General features: G+C 43.4%; 1 protein-coding gene across 1 annotated transcript in view; it reads right to left on the reverse strand.

The window, feature by feature from the left end:
• The window catches only part of LOC122936375 (sulfotransferase 6B1-like), a 122,917-nt gene that overhangs the window by 21,114 nt on the left and 80,279 nt on the right, over positions 1 to 21,524 (reverse strand). Inside the window, exon 5 of the mRNA XM_044292555.1 lies at positions 14,804 to 14,898. Within this exon, the coding sequence (XP_044148490.1) occupies positions 14,804 to 14,898 (95 nt within the window). The remainder of the gene's footprint in view (positions 1 to 14,803; positions 14,899 to 21,524) is intronic.

Here is a 21,524-nt window from a genome sequence, read left to right on the forward strand (position 1 = left end):
CAAGGCGCAAAATAACTGCCCATGAACTGAGAAAAGTCAAGCGTGCAGCTGCCAAGATGCCACTTGCCACCAGTTTGGCCATATTTCAGAGCTGCAACATCACTGGAGTGCCCAAAAGCACAAGGTGTGCAATACTCAGAGACATGGCCAAGGTAAGAAAGGCTGAAAGACGACCACCACTGAACAAGACACACAAGCTGAAACGTCAAGACTGGGCCAAGAAATATCTCAAGACTGATTTTTCTAAGGTTTTATGGATTGATGAAATGAGAGTGAGTCTTGATGGGCCAGATGGCTGGATTAGTAAAGGGCAGAGAGCTCCAGTCCGACTCAGACGCCAGCAAGGTGGAGGTGGAGTACTGGTTTGGGCTGGTATCATCAAAGATGAGCTTGTGGGGCCTTTTTGGGTTGAGGATGGAGTCAAGCTCAACTCCCAGTCCTACTGCCAGTTTCTGGAAGACACCTTCTTCAAGCAGTGGTACAGGAAGAAGTCTGCAAGGTAAAAAAAAACATGATTTTCATGCAGGACAATGCTCCATCACACGCGTCCAAGTACTCCACAACGTGGCTGGCAAGAAAGGGTATAAAAGAAGAAAATCTAATGACATGGCCTCCTTGTTCACCTGATCTGAACCCCATTGAGAACCTGTGGTCCATCATCAAATGTGAGATTTACAAGGAGGGAAAACAGTACACCTCTCTGAACAGTGTCTGGGAGGCTGTGGTTGCTGCTGCACGTAATGTTGATGGTGAACAGATCAAAACACTGACAGAATCCATGGATGGCAGGCTTTTGAGTGTCCTTGCAAAGAAAGGTGGCTATATTGGTCACTGATTTGTTTTTGTTTTGTTTTTGAATGTCAGAAATGTATATTTGTGAATGTTGAGATGTTATATTGGTTTCACTGGTAAAAATAAATAATTGAAATGGTTATATATTTGTTTTTTGTTAAGTTGCCTAATAATTATGCACAGTAATAGTCACCTGCACACACAGATACCCCCCTAAAATAGCTAAAACTAAAAACAAACTAAAAACTACTTCCAAAAATATTCAGCTTTGATATTAATGAGTTTTTTGGGTTCATTGAGAACATGGTTGTTGTTCAATAATAAAATTAATCCTCAAAAATACAACTTGCCTAATAATTCTGCACTCCCTGTATACAGTACAGCAGTATAGCACTCCACAATATCCAGCACCCACAGTATACAGCACCTCGTGGTATACAGCACCCCAAAATATACAGAATACCGCACCTCACAGTATACAGCACCCCAAACTATACACTATACAGAACCCCACACTATACAGCCACCCACACTATACAGTACAGCAGTATTGCACTCCACAATATACAGCACCCACAGTATATAGCACCCTCACGGTATACAGCAGCCCAAACTATACAGAATACCGCACCTCACAGTATACAGCACCCCCAACTATACACTATACAGCCTCCACACTGTACAGTACAGCAGTATAACACTCCACAATATACAGCACCCACAGTATACAGTATACAGCCCCCACAGTATACAGCACCCCAAACTATACAGAATACCGCACCCCCATAGTATACAGTAGAGAAGTATAGCACCCCACTATACAGTAGCTTACAGTATATTAGTATATTAGCATTACAGCCGCTGTCACCTTTTCTTGATGTAATCTTCTAAAAAAAAAAGCTCCACAATTATGGGAAACTTCTCCTGCAGTAACACTCCTGGTAGACAGGACCTGTGATGACCTCATAGCCATGTGACCAGTAATATTGCTAGGTTACTGGTCACATGGTGATGATGTCATCTAAGGTCCTAGAAAATCACAGCTCTCACAGTACGCTTCCTGGAGTGCCGGCAGGCAGGCATGGCAGCACACCCCTGTGTAGCTGATAGCCTGATACTCGTGGCAGTAGCCAGTAGGGCTCAAGAGGCAGCTGCCTTGGGCCCCCCAGGAGCAACTGGGCCCGGGGCAGCTGCCCATTTTGCCCCTTGTTAAAGACGGCCCTGGCTGGAGGTACATTAGCCAGTCACTGGATTACAAATTTTACTGTAGGCCACTGGAGTACAGACCCCAAACATTAGGCATTCACTTGACAGAAAAGAACTTGTGATTATGTGGCTGGAGGTACATTAGGCGGTCGCTGGATAATAATTTTACTGTAGGCCACTGGAGTGGATGCTCACTGCAGAATTAATCAACTATACTAAGTTACGTCACTAATTGTATATATCTCGTATAGGCTCATAGGACGCTAAAACAAAAACAAAAAACTTTTATTGTAATAATATTTTTAAAAGAACTTGGTGGGACACAATGACATAAATATATTATTCACAAATATGAACGACAAAGGGACAGTCCAGTATTAGTCAGGAAGATAAATTCAGGTAGCTATAGTAATCTCAGCCAAACTGTCCAAGTGACGATCGGTACTCTATTGAGGGGTAAACTCCAGGGTAATGAAACTGCAACAGTTGCCATCATTTCCATGCTATACATGGCAACATATTAGCCTTCACTGAACCATTTATTGACAGACAAACACAAATGCGCGCCCACCACCTCAACATGTGGCAGCACGTCCGGCACTATTGCGGTCGTAAGGCGGTCGCCAAAATTCCTGAATTTAAGCGGTGTGGACCCGCCCATCCTTCGCGGCTCGTCTATTCAGCCAGCGCTGCTTCAGAGACGGGAGCGTCTTCTCTTTGGCCACTCCCCGAGGCAAGTGCCAGCCGTCACTTAAACAGAACGGCCGTAATAGAGTAGCGATATATGCTGTACCCAAGGACCCTAATAGCGGGATATTACTTGTCATGGGCAGCACGGCAGGATCATTAATCAGCCACAGCCAGCATTATAGATCTAAGATTAATATCAAGTTGTTAACTCCCAGGTCACACTAACATCAGGAGAGAACAAGCCGCTCTTCCCATATACAGTTATGACTCCTTAGAGCATGAGAGCAAGGTTGGGATATGTTTTCCCAATCCGCTCCTCCCACATATAGTTATGACTCCTTGAGAGCATTAGAGCAAGGTTGGGAAAAATAATCCCCATACCGAGTACATATCAATGAAGAATACAGCCGAGGGGTCATATGTAAGAGTTGCGTAAATCTCCACACCATCAAACAGTGAGAAACACTGCGGTCATCAATATCCCCCACATATGCACCACCTCATTAGCAATGTTCCTGCAAGAATCTATATGCAGATGCACATCATTATATCTAGTACGCAGAATGTCAGTCTGTAGTTGAATAGAAGCCCCAAACATTAGGCATTCACCTGATAGAAAATAACTTGTGATTATGTGGCTGGAGGTACATTAGGCTGTCACTGGATAAAAGTTTTACTGTATGGATGCACACAGTATAGAGTGAGGAGGGTGCAGATACAGAGGATGAGGAGGGTGCAGAAATGGAAAGCTGAGTGAGCTACTCAACCAACTCTGGTGCGTCTTTTGACATAATCTGTGTGCTTTTATTGTGCAAAAAAAACGATTTGATACATATGCAAATTATATAAATCACAGAAGAAATGCACCAAACGGATATGCCACTGACTATACTGGCTAGTCATAAATGCAGATATTAAAAGCTGAGACTTTTGCCAATATATTCCTGTCAGGAAGATATCGGAGCCCAACATGCATCACGTCACGATTCTCAGCATGGCAAGGGGTCCTACCACTAAGCTACCTATGGTGTGAACAAGGTCTGAAGGTGATGTACATATTGGCAAAAGTCTCAGCTTTTAATATCTGCATTTATGACTAGCCAGTATAGTCAGTGGCATATCCGTTTGGTGCATTTCTTCTGTGATTTATATGATTATATTTTCATCCGCACAATGCTCCGTTTTGTGTAGGATGCCTTTGTGGTGCATGTGGACCGCGCCGACATCCTCCACCGTATGCAAAAAATTTTTTTTGCTGGGGATAGTCGTTTGCTGCTGTCCACATGTGGTGGGGCTGCTCCCCCAATGAAAAACACGCTACAGTGTTAGGGGTTGAGCAGCTCCCCCAGATTTGCCACTATATTTCTGTGTTTTTACATATGCAAATTAACCTGAGATGAGTCCTGTCCCTGACTCATCTCACGTACAGGACTCATCTCAGGTTAATTTGCATATGTATCAAATCGTTTTTTTTATACAATAAAAGCACACAGAGCTATGGGGACTGAGTATTGCGGATGTGCTAGCGGCCATCTAGCAACCCATGTCCTCAGCTCTATACACAAAATCCCGGTGACAGGTTTCCTTTAAACCCCTTAATCAGTATTTTGTGGAAGCAGGTATATCGTACCCCTCAATCAGTATTTTGTGGAAGCAGGTGTATCTCAGGCCTCAATTAATATTTGGTGGATGCAGGTATATAAATCCCCTTAATCAGTATTTTGTGGAAGCAGGTGTATCTCAGGCCTCAATTAATATTTGGAGGAAGCAGGTATATAAATCCCCTTAATCAGTATTTTGTAGAAGCAGGTGTATCGCAGTCTTGATTTAATATTTGGTGGAAGCAGGTATATCAATCACTTTAATCAGTATTTTGTGGAAGCAGGTGTATCGTAGGTGTCAATCAATATTTGGTGGAAGCAGGAATATCAATTTCCTTAATCAGTATTTTGTGGAGGCAGGTATATAGAACCTCTTAATCAATATTTGGTGGAAGCAGGTATATCGCACCCCTCAATCACTATTTTGTGGAAGCAGGTATATAGAACCCATTAATCAATATTTGGTGGATGCAGGTATATCGCACTCCTCAATCTGTATTTTGTGGAAGCAGGTATATCAAACCCCTTCAATCAGTACTTTGTGGAAAAAGGTATATAGCACCCCTTATTCAATATATGGTGGAAGCAGGTATATCGCACCCCTCAATCAGTATTTGGTGGAAGCTGTTATATCAAAACCCTTAATCAATATTTTCTGGAAGCAGGTATACCGCACCCCTCAATCAGTATTTTGTGAAAGCAGGTATATGAAACTCCTTAATCAGTATTTTGTGGAAGCAGGTGTATCGTAGGCCTCAATTAATATTTGGTGGAAGCAGGTATATCAATCCCCTTAATCAGTATTTTGTGGAAGCAGGTGTATCTCAAGCCTCAATTAATATTTAGTGGAAGCAGGTATATACCGTATTTTTCGCCCCATAAGACGCACTTTTTCTTCCCCCAAAATGGGGGAGAAATGCCCCTGCGTCTTATGGGGCGAATGCTGCCAGTTTTACATCGCTGGCAGCAATGTATGAGCAGAGCGGGGACTCGGGGAGGGACTGGGAGGAGGAGCTGGGGGCCGGCAATAGCGGCCGGGCGGTGCAGTCAGTGTAGTATAGCACCGCCCCGCCGCTCCGGTATACTAATATAAGATCTCATATTCAAGTAATAGTTATTAAACATGCCCCCCAACTGCTATTACTACCTTACATCCTAATCGCTTCTGTAGAATTCAGGCCGGGCGGGCGGCAGCGTAACTCGTGTCACGTGCCTGCGCCGCCTACTTTATGAATGAAGTAGGCGGCGCAGGCAAGTGACGTCAGTGAGACGCGCCAGCCGTCCGTCCGGCCTGCCTGAATTTTACAGAAGCGATTAGGATGTAAGGTAGTAATAGGAGTTGGGGGCATGTTTAATAACTATTAATTCAATATGACATCTTATATTTGTATGGCGGCGGCGGGCTGGCGGGGGGGGGTTCGGATTGCGATCTGTGGATGGCACTGTTACAGGGGGGGGGATCTGTGAATGGCACTGTTATGGGCTGGGGGGGTCTGTGCATGGCACTGTTATGGGCTGGGGGGTCTGTGGATGGCACATACGGTATATAACAGTGCCACCCACAGATCCCCCCCAGCCCATAACAGTGCCATCCACAGATCCCCCTGTAACAGTGCCATCCACAGATCCCCCCTGTAACAGTGCCATCCACAGATCCCCCCTGTAACAGTGCCATCCACAGATCCCCCTGTACCAGTGTCAGCCACAGATCCCCCCCCTGTAACAGTGCAAGCCACAGATCACCTCATAACAGTGTCAGTCATCCACAGATCCCCCCATAACAGTGTCAGTCATCCACAGATCCCCCCATAACAGTGTCAGTCATCCACAGATCCCCCCATAACAGTGTCTGTCATCCACAGATCCCCCCATAACAGTGTCCGTCATCCACAGATCCCCCCATAACAGTGTCCGTCATCCACAGATCCCCCCATAACAGTGTCCGTCATCCACTGATCCCCCCCATAACAGTGTCAGTCATCCACTGATCCCCCCATAACAGTGTCAGTCATCCACTGATCCCCCCATAACAGTGTCAGTCATCCACTGATCCCCCCATAACAGTGTCAGTCATCCACTGATCCCCCCATAACAGTGTCTGTCATCCACAGATCCCCCCATAACAGTGTCCGTTATCCACAGATCCCCCATAACAGTGTCCGTCATCCACAGATCCCCCCATAACAGTGTCCGTCATCCACAGATCCCCCCCCATAACAGTGTCAGTCATCCACAGATCCCCAGTAATAGTGCCATCCACAGACCACCATTAGTTCCAAACCCACCAAACAAACAGCACACCTTTTGGTTAAAAATATTTTTTTTCTTATTTTCCTCCCCAAAAACCTAGGTGCGTCTTATAGGGCGAAAAATACAGTAAATCCCCTTAATCAGTATTTTGTGGAAGCAGGTGTATCATAGGCTTCAATTAATATTTGGTGGAAGCAGGAATATCAATCCCCTTAAGTATTTTGTGGAAGCAGGTATATAGAACCCCTTAATAAATATTTGGTGGAAGCAGGTATATCGCATCCCTCAGTTTTTGGTGGAAGCTGGTATATAAAACCACTTAATCAGTATTTTGTAGAAGCAGGTATATCGCACCCCTCAATCAGTATTTTGTGGAAGTAGGTGTATCGCATGCCTCAATCAGTATTTGGTGGAAGCAGGTATATAGAACCCCATAATCAATATTTGTTGGAAGCAGGTATATTAGACCCCTTAATCAGTATTTTGTGGAATCAGGTATATTGCACCCCTCAATAAAAAAAAAATGGGGGGGCAACAGGTATTTACAACCCGTTGCAAATAGTTATTCTATAGCGCTAGTCCATCCATATAACTGCGGTATCGCAGCAGAACTTCACATAACTGCTGCACAATACAAATGCACTATATACTTTCTATGTTAGAAAGTATATTATAGGTATATCACACCCCTCAGTATATCACACCTATTGATAGCACACCTATACCAGTCCTTAAAAGGACTTTTGCAGACCTGTTAGCTAGCTTTTGGTGTCCCTAACAGTCTGTCTCTGCTCAACAAAACAACCTCTCCCTACACTGGCAAAACACAGAATGTAAAATGGCTGCCAGATCAGGTTCTGTTATAGGGTGGGGGTGTGTCCTTTTCTTGAAACGTCTTAAGTGGCTGTCCTGTCCCACCAGATGTGTGTGTCATCATGGGTCAAAGTTCTGCGCAATGCAAAAGAATATGGCGCCGGCGGACATTGCCATATATTCACATGTTCGGCGAATCTCGAGCGTGCAAATTTCGCTGCAAAACGACCGCTGGGCGAACCACAAGGCCATCTCTAACTACCATTGCTACAACCTGCTACTGTCTCTAATGTCTCTAATGCCTAACCAATGTGTGACATCACTATGCATTTTGTTTCCAGGTCTGTTCAGAAAGTGCTATGTAACTGTTATTTATTGTATTTCATGCACTCTGCCTGGTTTACCAGCAGGTGGCAGTGTGTCTGGCAATGAGCTAAAGGTAGTATGGAACTAACCATTCCATTCTCTCCCCCTCCTTGGAGAAGTGGGCTCACCCAGATCTTCCAAGAGTAGGTGTGTCTTTCCTGTTAAGAGTTAGTTGTTGCTGAGTTTTGGTCCTAGCCAGAGGCTAGAGAAGTAGTGCAGTGGAGCCCTGGCCTAGAAGCCTGACTGGGAGCACTGCAGTCAATCTGCAGCCAGAGTCAAGTCAGCCCTAACCCAGGGGTTGAAACAGCTGCAACTGAGACCCGACAGTCTATCAAAGTATGGTCAGAAGCCCACCGAGCGTTTGAGGCTGCTATCAGTGGCATGTAGGCCAGATGAAAGAGGCCCCTTACAAGATACCACACAAGAGGAAGAGTTCATCAAAGCGATAATAGAGGAAAAAAACAGTTCACCTACTATACACTGTTGTATACTGCTGTATACTATTATAAACTGTAATATAATATAACTGTAATAAATAAGTTTATACTATTATACACATATACTGCTGTGTCCCACTATACACAGATATATCTACTCCTGTATACTACCATAGTCTGTTATATACAGCCTTATATATATACATTGCTTAAAAAAATAAAGGGAACACAAAAATAACACATCCTAGATCTGAATGAATTAAATATTCTTCTGAAATACTTTGTTCTTTACATAGTTGAATGTGCTGACAACAAAATCACACAAAAATAAAAAAAATGGAAATTAAATTTTTCAACCCATGGAGGTCTGGATTTGGAGTCACACTCAAAATTAAAGTGGAAAAACACACTACAGGCTGATCCAACTTTGATGTAATGTCCTTAAAACAAGTCAAAATGAGGCTCAGTAGTGTGTGTGGCCTCCACGTGCCTCTATGACCTCCTTACAATGCCTGTGCATGCTCCTGATGATGTGGCGGACGGTCTCCTGAGGGATCTCCTCTCAGACTTGGACTAAAGCATCTGCCAACTCCTGGACAGTCTGTGGTGCAACGTGACGTTGGTGGATAGAGCAAGACATGATGTCCCAGATGTGCTCAATTGGATTCAGGTCTGGGGAACGGGCAGGCCAGTCCATAGCATCGTCTTGCAGGAACTGCTAACACACTCCAGCCACATGAGGTCTAGCATTGTCTTGCATTAGGAGGAACCCAGGGCCAACCACACCAGCATATGGTCTCACAAGGGGTCTGAGGATCTCATCTCGGTACCTAATGGCAGTCAGGCTACCTCTGGCGAGCACATGGAGGGCTGTGCGGCCCTCCAAAGAAATTCCACCCACACCATTACTGACCCAATGCCAAACAGGTCATGCTGGAGGATGTTGCAGGCAGCAGAACGTTCTCCACGGCGTCTCCAGACTCTGTCACGTCTGTCATGTGCTCAGTGTGAACCTGCTTTCATCTGTGAAGAGCACAGGGCGCCAGTGGCGAATTTGCCAATCTTGGTGTTCTCTGGCAAATGCCAAACGTCCTGCACGGTGTTGGGCTGTAAGCACAACCCCCACCTGTGGACGTCGGGCCCTCATATCACCCTCATGGAGTCTGTTTCTGACCGTTTGAGCAGACACATGCACATTTGTGGCCTGCTGGAGGTCATTTTGCAGGGCTCTGGCAGTGCTCCTCCTGTTACTCCTTGCACAAAGGTGGAGGTAGCGGTCCTGATGCTGGCTTGTTGCCCTCCTACAGCCTCCTCCACGTCTCCTGATGTACTGGCCTGTCTCCTGGTAGCGCCTCCATGCTCTGGACACTACACTGACAGACACAGCAAACCTTCTTGCCACAGCTCGCATTGATGTGCCATCCTGGATAAGCTGCACTACCTGAGCCACTTGTGTGGGTTCTAGACTCCGTTTCATGCTACCACTAGAGTGAAAGCACCGCCAGCATTCAAAAGTGACCAAAACATTAGCCAGGAAGCATAGGAACTGAGAAGTGGTCTGTGGTCACCACCTGCAGAACCACTCCTTTATTGGGGGTGTCTTGCTAATTGCCTATAATTTCCACCTGTTGTCTATCCCATTTGCACAACAGCATGTGAAATTGATTGTCACTCAGTGTTGCTTCCTAAGTGGACAGTTTGATTTCACAGAAGTGTGATTGACTTGAAGTTACATTGTGTTGTTTAAGGTATTATTATGCATGTTATATACTGCCATATACTAGTATACAAAGTTATATACTACCGTATACTATTAAACACTGTTATATACAGCAGCATACTATTATACACTGTTATATACTTCTATATACCATTATACACTGTGATATAATGCAGTATATTATTATACAATGCTATATACTGCTGTATACTATTATACACTGTCATATACTGTTGTATACAGCTACACACTGTTATATAGCCTTTGTTAAAAAAATAAATATATATTTACCAAGTTTTTGGTGGAATCTGCAGAGAGGTTCTGTCCATAAACTGGCTGCTGATGGGGGTAACACATCAGACTCAGGTCAAGCAGGTTAAAGACACACCCTTTAGGACCTCTACCATACATGAACTGCGGTACTCAGGGGTTTAAACATGGCACTTGCTCAGAAGCTGAGCATGCACTGTAGCCGCCAGGTTCCTGTTGTTTTACAGGAGGCAATGTCTTAACATTTAACCCCTCAGACGCCATGGTCAATAGGTCGACCACAAGGTCGAGGAAGCCATGGTCTACCAAAGCTATGTTCCTATGGAGACCCCTTGTGACAGATAGCAACACAGTGAATCTCCCATAGGCTGCAATGGTAAATCATTGCAGTCTAAGGGAGAAGTAGTCAGACTAGCGCATGTTAAAGTTCCCTAAAGGAAAAAAAAAGTTTAAAAGTTTTTATTTATTTATCCACCTTTTCCCATATAAAAATAAATAAAAAAAGATCATTGTTATTGACCATATCACAAAAAGTCCAAACTATTATGGAGTGCACTGATACTAATGGGGCACTCTTGGGGAGCATTATTGCTATTTGGGGTACTGTAGGTGGCACTATTACAATTGAGAGTAGTCGGGGAGCAATATTGCTATGGGGGAAAAATCTAGATGTAAGGGAAATGTATTGCTGTATTACCCAGTATGTTTTGTACAGCTGAATGTAAGGTTTTTCAAGTGTATGTCTTTAACAGTAGGGCTGGAAGGGATAGATTGAGAATTTGGCATAGGGTGGAATGGGTGCCCTTTCAATTTTCGCCTCAGGCAGCAGAAAGGCAAGGTGCACGCCTGACTGTTAGCATGTAGTCTGTTGGTCTTTGTCACGCAAAGTTTCGCCGAAACACACAACGAGGTTGGCGCCATTCCGGAAGAGACACATTATAGGTAGCTGATTTTGTCCTTTGTATAGATTTCTGTTACTTTTTGCACTTGCACTTCACTTAGGTTTTTGCAACTGTATTTTCCTCCAGTTGATGTCGACATTTCCCTGCACTTGTTTTTAAAAAAAAATGTCATATGAATTTCATAAATAAAGATTATTATTCATTTCATGCAGTCTGGCAACTTCTTATAGGTGTTTATATTGTTTTTTTTTTGCCATAGGCATGTGCCAACTTGAGTAATATATGGTAGTCAAGTAATATGAGATATTTTTCTCATTTCTTGTTATAAGTGGGCTGACCTTTTTCTTTATTTGGTGTATAATCTATAAAGGTACAGTTAATCAACACAGAGGAAATGCACTGATGGTTCTCATACACTATAACAATGATTTGAATACACTAATTTGCTGCATAAATAAATGTTTGTTTAGCTTCTGTGGGAAGACTGAAACACTAGCCTTAAAGGGGCTGTGCAAGAATTAAAGTTTTTTGGCAATCCACCCCCCCCCCCCCTCAACACCACCACCGTAACCACCACTTTACCAGACCTGTAAAGGGAAGATTAGTTAGGCTACTTTCAACTCAGCGTTTTCCTTTCCGGTATTGAGATCTGCCATAGAAAACGCTTCAGTTTTGTCCCTATTCATTGTCAATAGGGACAAAACTGAACTGAATGGAACTGAGTGCACCAGAATATATTCCATTCCGTTTGGTCGCGTTACCATGCCGGACACAGAACCACTGCAAGAAGCATTTCATGGAATGCTGATCAAGACGGATACGGCATAAAACACAATGTAAGGCCTCTTGCACACAAACGTTTTTGTTTCCGTTCCATTTTTTGTGTTCAGTATATAGAACCATTAATTTCAATGGATCCGCAAAAAAAAACGGAAGGTACTCTGTAAACCTTCCATTTCCGCATTTCCGTTTTTCCGTTCAGAACAAAGATAGAACATGTCCATTTATTGTCCGCATAACGGACAAGGATAGTACTGTTCTATCAGGGGCCAGCTGTTCCGCAAAACAGGGGCCAACCGTTCAGCAAAAATGGAATGCACACAGACATCATCCGTATTTTTTGCGGACCGCAAAATACTAAATAAGACATACAGTCATGTGCAAGAAGCCTAAGTCAATGGTGTCAGATCCGTTTTCTCAGACACAAAAGAAAAACGGATCCGGCACCCACTGACTTACAATGGTTTTAGTTCCGGATCCATCCTGGTCATTTTAGAGATAATACAACCGGATCCATTCAGAACAGATGCGGCCGGTTGTATTCTCATAATGGAAGCATTTTTGCTGACCACTGCCGGATCCAGCAAAAACGGTGTTGTAAAAGTAGCCTTACCTGCTTCCTGGTGCTGTCTCCCCACTCTCCCATTCTCCTCCAGACTTGTGATGCTCTGTTGGGGCTCCCTCGATGTAAACATCTGTTTTGTTTTTTCATTGCCGCAGCCAATCCCTGAGTCATGGGACCATTTAAAATGATGTAAGGGGTCACGGCAATGTCAAACTAAATGTTTACATCAAGGAAGCCCAGCGGAGCTTCACAGGCCTGGAAGAGAAGGAGCCAGCACCAGGAAGCAGTTAAGTAAGGCTTCCCTTTACAGGTGTATTGGGGGGTTGCCACCCCCCATTCTTGCACATTTTGTTTTGAGCTAGAAGGAAACCTAAAAGAAGCCATGATTTAACTGCATATACTATTGAAGTGCTGAGTTCTCTTTTCAATATTGTATTTGGGAAAAGCTTCCTATCACTCTGTTCAAATATTTGGGTGCAAACCAGTTATTATACAAAGCAGAAAAACTTAAGCATACCTATGTTAATGTTTATGCAGATTGCATGACCGACAAATCCATGTCCTATGTCCACGTCGAAAGAGTCCTAGGGGATGTCGCCTTCGTGTGCAGTGTCCCAGGCTTTCTGCACTAAATGCTTCCCAGCTCCTTTAGCATTAGCAGTCTGGAAACTAGTTCAGTTACCGTTTTTTTTTAAAACTAGCTTAGTAATCAAGATCAGAGGGGAGGTATCATCGTAGGGATACACAGCAACGTGTTGTATGACAGCAAGTCAAAAGTCATGCGTCACAAAACTATGTGCGACTTGTCTGCAACTTACGTGACTATTTTGGATCTGTGACTTGGCAAGGAAAACACATGCAAGTCGCAGATAAGGTGTCACACGTGACTTACTGTATATTGATGCCTATGGATGAAAAATTATTCACAACATGTGCAACGTGCCACCCCCCAGGGCCTATAGTGTCCCAGGTTTATCGAAATGCTAAGTGTTGTGGTGCTGCCTCAATAGTTTTCTATGTGTGTCACGGTTCTCCTGCCTCTATACCGTCGCTCCCCAGGGTTAGGCTCCGAAGCAATAAAGGGCAGAGTAATGGTGGAGGTGGAGAAATAGTCGAGTCCAGAGTTTTATAAAGTTCAACAGCTTTACTTGAATCAACTTGCATCCGTACAAAAAGTGGTGTTTCACTTGGCTCCAGCAGGTTTTGCCATAAATTGACAGGCAAACTTAAATATTCTGCTTTATCTCTCTGCTATGGTAAACTCAGCTTTAGTCTGGTCACTGAACTTTAAGATTGTTCTGGTACCTCTGGAGTGTGGTGCCTTTGGCTATTGACCCCCTTGGTTAATCTGTAAGGAGTCAGGGCTATTCTCCTCTCCTTCCAACTCTAGACTACACTAAGACTGAAAACTTCCTGCAGCACCTCCCTTGGTAGAAAACGGGACTGGCCCACTTCTGCCCAAAAAAGGGGGAGAATGGAATGGTAAGTTCCCTTCTATCTAAAGATCTATCTGGCACATACGCTGCCACCTGCTGATGAACCAGGCATATAACATGTAATACAACAAGTAACAGTTACATAGCAGAACAATTAATGCACAGTGAAAAAGGATCTGGAATAAATACACAGATGCCATTATGGTTAGCCCATTAGAGACAGTAGCAGGGGTGTAGGAATGGTAATACCACTCTGGGGTATTACACATGCAACCTGCGACATAAAATCCAGCAGGTCTTCATTGTTGTAACTGCTGCAGCGCAGTTGCAGCATGTCACATTGCAATACCATTGACTATCATTACAAGAAATGTTGTGCGACACGTGTAGCTGTACCCTTAGGGAGCATTCAGTGCACAGGACACAGGACACTGCACATGAAGAGAACGCCCCTGGGATACTTGTGATCATTCTTCTCCAACAGCAGATGTATGGGATTAGAAGAGTGGATTTCAATTTGCCCAATCTGCTGTCCTCATGGGAGATAAGTAGCTGCCAGAGGTGGCTTCATATTAAGAACACATGCACTCCTGGCCAAGCTGAGCATGCATGTGTATAGAAAAGTCAGGAGGAATAGCTGTTGGCCAGCTGAGCATTTGATTAACAGTTATCTCAAGTGTAAAGTCAGCTTTAATTTACCTTACTTTATAAATGTCTAAATTGAGATTGTGGATGTTACAACAGAGGAAATGAAAGGAGTTTTTGGTGTTTATGTGAAGAGAGCTTAATTACTCGGAAAAAAAAATGTCAGTTAGTGAAAGGAAATTATTTAGATCTAAAGTCTAAAGACCCTCCTTGGTTATGTCCAACTGACAGAAGTGTACATGGAGTAAGGGGTGCGTATACAATAGTCATTTTTAGACATTGTAGGGGTTGTCCAAGATTACTCTTTAAAGAACAGGGAGTATCATTTACCTTTTTCATTTCTTCAAATGTAATTGCCATCATAGTCTTGTCATCAAAGTTTTTCTCCCAGGTCGCAACATAATCAAAATACTGTCCAAAAGACACTACAGAAGAAATATCAAAAAGTATGTTATTCCTGAGATAAGAGTTTTAAAGCACAGAAAAAAAAATATAATATTAAATGCGATCTGCACTCAAGACTGTTTAAGATTGATAGTAAAGTTGGAAGATTTCATTCAAAACAACCTTCAAATCTGAAATCATATTTTATAAAATGACAGGGGCTCAATAGATTATACAGTATTTACCCATGACACATTGACCCACATTGACCTAATGCCAATGTACCTAAAAACTGCAAACTGGCGCTATCTGGTTTAATTATAGTGTAATTTGGCATATCTGGCTCCTGAGAAATCCTCTGTACATAGCTCGACAAAGGGTATGGCTTACCAGAAAAGTGGCGTGGCTTCACTCGAAAAAAGGCATCGGCTAATATGCAACATTTAGCACCACAATTTGGGTGTCAAATTCTATCTCAAACAGGGGCGTAACTACTACTCTAGCAGCCAAAGCAGCTGCTATGGAGCCCACAATATCAGGGAGCCCCAGCCTATCAAACAATCAAAGAGGAGAGCATTACTTACATTACATGCAGCGTATCCCCCACAGTCATCCTCTTCCTAAGCTGCTGGAACTGTCCAGTCAGAAAGGAGGGAGAGTGTTCACAGCATGGTGAGTAATGGTTCATTTTATTTTTTATCACATCTCCTATCCTATGGTTGTGGTATTTTTTTTTTAAACTCATGCACACAATAATGTGCATTTTGGCACATAATGTTCAAGCTCAAGGGTGGGGGGCGGGGGCATTCAAAAGTTTGCTAAGGGCCTAGCCTTGCCTAACAATGCTCCTGGTCTCAAAGTAAACCAACCAATAGTTGTTATAGACTTAGACAAAAGTATTAGTCATGCACCAAATTTATCATCCAGCTTGAGCCACTGTGATAAAGGTCTAAGCTAACGTCATCTATAGTTTTAGTAAATCTGCTCCATTATTTCTAAGAAAAATACTCTTTATAGTGGTAGCCATAGTAACGGATGCCATCAGAACTTAAGACAAACACTTGCCTCCAAGTACAGTAACAAATCTGTAAATCAAAACCACCTCTAATCTCCTCTGTTCTTAACACTGCTGAGTTTGTAAGCTCTTGCGAGCAGGGCCCTCATTCCTCCTGTTCTAATTATTGACTTGTCTGTTGCTATGCTATGTATGACTGTTTATACATGAACCCCTGAATTGTAAAGTGTTGCAGAATAAGTTGGCGCAATATACCGCATTTTTCCCTTTATAAGACACATTTTTTCCTCCCAAAAGTGTGTGTGGGGGGGGGGGGGGGGGGTAAATGGCTGTGCATCTCATAAAGCGAATACTAGTGAGCGCTTCCATTATGGAAGCACTCACTAGTATACATTAGGTGCCAGGAGCGGGGAAGAAGCGCAGCAAAAGCTTCCGGCACTCTCCTTCTTGGTCTTCTTTGATGGGGCCGGCGCTGCACGGTCTTGACCCCGTACAGCGTCTGGACGTAGTGTGCGCACTATGACCTGATGCTGCATGCTGTCAGGTGACAGTGCAGCGCTGGCCTGAGAAGACAAAGAAGCGAGACGCCAGACCCGGAGCGGAGCTGAGGCGCAGGAGAGGTAAGATGAGTTTTTTTTATTTATTCTGATCTGAGGTCTGATGGGGTTAATAATAAAGGTCTGATCTGAGGTCTGATTTGGGTTAATAATAAAGGGATGATCTGAGGTCTGATAGGGGTTATAATCAGGGCCGTCTTTAATATTGATTGGACCCTGGGCAAGAATTTACTTGGGCCCCCTGGATCCCCCCCACCCCCACACCTGCACTTTGCTGTACTTGCTATACAGCAGCACTTACCTATCACATCCAGTGCCTCCAGGTGACGTCTCCTCTCTGTCATCATCTTCTCCACTCGGTCTGGACAACTTCTCTCAGCCGCCTCGTCTCTGCAGAGTGTGACACACAGACATCTTAGCTTCCTCACATTCTATCATTATCCCCCAACTGGAGTCCCCACAGTGTTATCCTGCTGCTTGCTGTGCCCCCGCCCCCCCCCCAGGGGTGTAGCTATAGGTGGTACAGAGGTAGCAGCCCCCAGTAGTAATAGGACCTGCTTATAATGTCCCCTGGATCTGCAGTGCCCCCTGCAGTTATAATCCTCCCTCCACCATACAGTCCCATGTAAATAACATCACCTCCTCCCCAGCCGCCTCCAACGCACAATCCCATGTAAACATCACGCCCTACGGCTACTTTCACACTTGCGTTCCTGCAGATCTGTCCTGCACTTGTACAGGACGGATCCGCACCGATAATACAAACGAATGCATCCGTTCAGGACCGATTTGTATTAGATTTGAATTTCTAAGTCCCAATACGGATCTGTCCTGACTTACATTAAAAGTCAATGGGGGACGGATCTGTTTACAATTGCACCATTTTATGTCAATGCAATGGGATCCGTCCCCATTGACTTACATTGTAAGTCAGGACGGATCCGTTTGGCTCCGCAAGGCCATGCGGACACAAAAGCGCTGCTTGCAGCATTTTGGGGTCCGCCTCCAAAACGGAACGGGGGACCGTACGGAGCCGAACAAATGCATTATGAATGGATCCGCATCCATGCAGAATGCATTGGGGTTAAACTGACGCATTTGGGGCTGCTTGTGAGAGATCTGAAACGGATCTCACAAGCGGACCCAGAAACGCCAGTGTGAACGTAGCCTAAACATTAAGTCCCATGTACATAAACATCATTCCCCCCCACAATCCACTTTCAACATACAGTCCCATGTAAATAACATCACTCCCTCACCCAGCCACCTCAAGCATACAGTTCCATGTCAATAACATCCCTCCCTTCAGCCCTAACATACATCCCAGTTAAATAACTACAACTCCCAGCATCTGCCTCTCCCTTCACTTACCTTTTCTCATGTACAGACATCACCATTAGGCTCCTTCTCCTCTTCACTCCGGTCCAATCCTGCACTGGTCACATGATGGTGACATCATCCAGGTCATCCTATCACAGGCTATTTTGCTGATCACATGACCTGTGATGTCACCGCAGGTCCTTCAGCTCTTCCCAGTGTAAGATTCAATTGTATTGCCGTTCTGTGTACGGCAATACAGTTGTATCTAGCAGGCAGGCAGAACATTCGGGGCATGGGACAAAACATCCCAGGCCCCGAATGTTTTAACCTAGCAACGCCCCTGGACTAGTGAATGGGAGTCAGGAAACAGAGCTCCCTTGGGCCCCCAGGAGCAACTGGGCCCGGGGCAGCTGCCCCTTTTGCCCTGTGGCAAAGACGGCCCTGGTTATAATAAAGGGCTGATATGAGGTCTGATAGTGGTTAATAATAAACGGCTGATCTGAGGTCTGATGGGGGTTAAAAATAAAGGGCTGATTTGAGGTCTGATAGGGTTCTGACATGGAGGGATGATATGGGGGTTCCAATATGATGTCCTGATATAGGGGTTTGATCTGAGGATCTTATATGAGGTCTGATGAAAAATATTTTTTTCTTATTTTTCTCCTCTAAAATCTGGGGTGTCTTATCATATGGTGCATTTTATAAAGCGAAAAATAAACATTATTAGTATTATATTATTATTATTATTCCTACAGAATGTGATGCAGTTTCAGCCTGCTCCTCCCACCTCCTGCTTGTCATAAGTTATTCCATGTCAGATCTTGCAAAAATGAAACCAAAAGAGCAATGTGTAGCTGCAGCTAAAAAAAAATACACTGGATACTCTGCACACAGATTGTATAGATGGGTAGTGTAAGTCGGGAGGAGTTGTTTATAACTCTGCTGCTAATTATTGTTTGGACTTTCCTACTATATCACTGCACTCAAGGTCTCGTAGATAAGGCAGAAATTATATCTTCAACAGTACTTTGTGCATACAGAGGAACAGGCAACAAGGAAATTGGAGCTTGATGGGAAGCAGGGTGTGAAAGTAGCCTTAAGATAAAAGAAAAAACACTGCTTAAATATAGTCGTTAGGCAGCATTAAATCACGTGCAAGAAAAATGAACAATTGCCATAGTGCAGTTGCAGGATATAACAGCATCCAAGTCTGGCCTTGGAGACAACAACTCCTATGCCCCTAACCCATGTCCCTTAACAAAAAAAAACAGCATTAACCTGCCCGCGATCCTGCAACTGCTATGTTCCCGGTTGCTTCCGGTCCCCACAGGATCAGGAAGCAGCATGGTCCTGTGACCGCTGCAGCCAATCACAGACCTCAATGGTCACATCTTACAGCTACTGTAAAAGGGGCAAAAAACGACAAAATTGGTCATTAAAAAAATGTAGATCTATGGGGTCAGCTAAAGCCTTTGAAATTTACAAAGAGCTTAATTATATCTGTAAAAAATCTGCAAAAATACAAATTGAAATGGAGGTAGCCAAAGTGAGAAAAAAATAAATAAAAAATCCCCCAAAATTCTTTAACCATACAAATGCTAAAAAAACAAGGTCAGCGCAGGTAGATCCCCTAAAAATGGTAATGGGGGGGATGTCACTGAAGATCAGGAAAAGCCAGAGCTACTAAATGTTTTTTTTAGCTCAGTATATACAAAAGAAGAGAAATAAGCTGATATCGGTGGTCCCAATACAGTTAGTACATCCAGTAATATAATGAATTGGCTAACTGTAGGTATGGCCCAAGCTAAATTAAATAAGGTACATGTGGACAAGGCTCGGGGTGCAGAAGGATTACACCCAAGAGTTATAAAATAAATCAGTTCAGTTATTGCTGTGCCCTTGTTCATAACATAAATTTTATATATTCTCTAATGACTGGAATAGTGCCAAGTGACTGGTGCAAGGCAAATGGGTGGTCCTCCCCAGGTAATTATAGAAGACTATATGGATATATATATAGTATAATATATAGGACTATATACTGTACCTGAGTATGTGACTGTAAATATTATCATAAGTGATAGCCAGCATGGGTTTACCAAGGAAAGAAGATCAAGTCAGACTAACCTGGCTTGTTTTTATGAGGAGGTAAGTAGAACCCTGGACAGAGGAGCAGCTGTGTGTATAGTGCTCTTGGATTTGGAAGGCATTTGATACTGTCAATCATACACATTTAATAGGTAAAACAGGGTTGAAAGGCTTAGAAAATATAGATACATATGGGGTCATTTATTAAGTTCAGTGTTTTAGATCGACACCGACATCATAACTTAGGCGCATCCATCTCCAGCCAAAATCTATGCCAGCTCTCTTGCTGGAGTAGATTTTGGATTATTTTCTATGTCTAAAACATAGAAACATAGAATGTGTCGGCAGATAAGAACCATTTGGCCCATCTAGTCTGCCCAATATACTAAATACTATGGATAGCCCCTGGCCCTATCTTATATGAAGGATGGCCTTATGCCTATCTCATGCATGCTTAAACTCCTTCACTGTATTTGCAGCTGCCACTTCTGCAGGAAGGCTATTCCATGCATCCACTACTCTCTCAGTAAAGTAATACTTCCTGATATTACTTTTAAACCTTTGCCCCTCTAATTTAAAACTATGTCCTCTTGTAGCAGTTTTTCTTCTTTTAAATATTCTCTCCTCTTTAACCTTGTTGATTCCCTTTATGTATTTAAAAGTTTCTATCATATCCCCTCTGTCTCGTCTTTCTTCCAAGCTATACATGTTAAGTTCCTTTAATCTTTCCTGGTAAGTTTTATCCTGCAATCCATGTACCAGTTTAGTAGCTCTTCTCTGAACTCTCTCCAAAGTATCAATATCCTTCTGGAGATATGGTATCCAGTACTGAGCACAATACTCCAAATGAGGTCTCACTAGTGCTCTGTAGAGCGGCATGAGCACCTCCCTCTTTCTACTGGTAATTCCTCTTGCTATACACCCAAGCATTCTGCTAGCATTTCCTGCTGCTCTGTGACATTGTCTGCCTACCTTTAAGTCTTCTGAAATAATGATCCCTAAATCCCTTTCCTCAGATACTGAGGTTAGGACTGTATCACTGATTTTATATTCTGCTCTTGGGTTTTTACGCCCCAGGTGCATTATCTTGCACTTATCAACATTAAATTTTAGTTGCCAGATTTTTGACCATTCCTCTAGTTTTCCTAAGTCCTTTTCCATTTGGTGTATCCCTCCAGGAACATCAACCCTGTTACAAATCTTTGTATCATCAGCAAAAAGACACACCTTACCATCGAGGCCTTCTGCAATTTCACTGATATAGATATTAAACAATATGGGCCCCAGAACAGATCCCTGAGGTACCCCACTGGTAACAAGACCTTGGTCTGAATATACTCCATTGACTACAACCCTCTGTTGTCTGTCCCTCAGCCACTGCCTAATCCATTCAACAATATGGGAGTCCAAGCCCAATGACTGCACTTTATTGATAAGCCTTCTATGTGGGACAGTATCGAAAGCCTTACTGAAGTCTAGATAAGCGATGTCTACTGCACCTCCGCCATCTATTATTTTAGTCACCCAATCAAAAAAATCAATAAGATTAGTTTGACATGATCTCCCTGAAGTAAACCCATGCTGTTTTTCATCTTTCAATCCATGGGATTTTAGATGGTCCACAATCCTCTTCTTAAGTATGGTTTCCATTAATTTCCCCACTATTGATGTCAGGCTTACTGGCCTA

Source organism: Bufo gargarizans, chromosome 4, assembly GCF_014858855.1.
Source record: "Bufo gargarizans isolate SCDJY-AF-19 chromosome 4, ASM1485885v1, whole genome shotgun sequence".
NCBI lineage: Eukaryota > Metazoa > Chordata > Amphibia > Anura > Bufonidae > Bufo > Bufo gargarizans.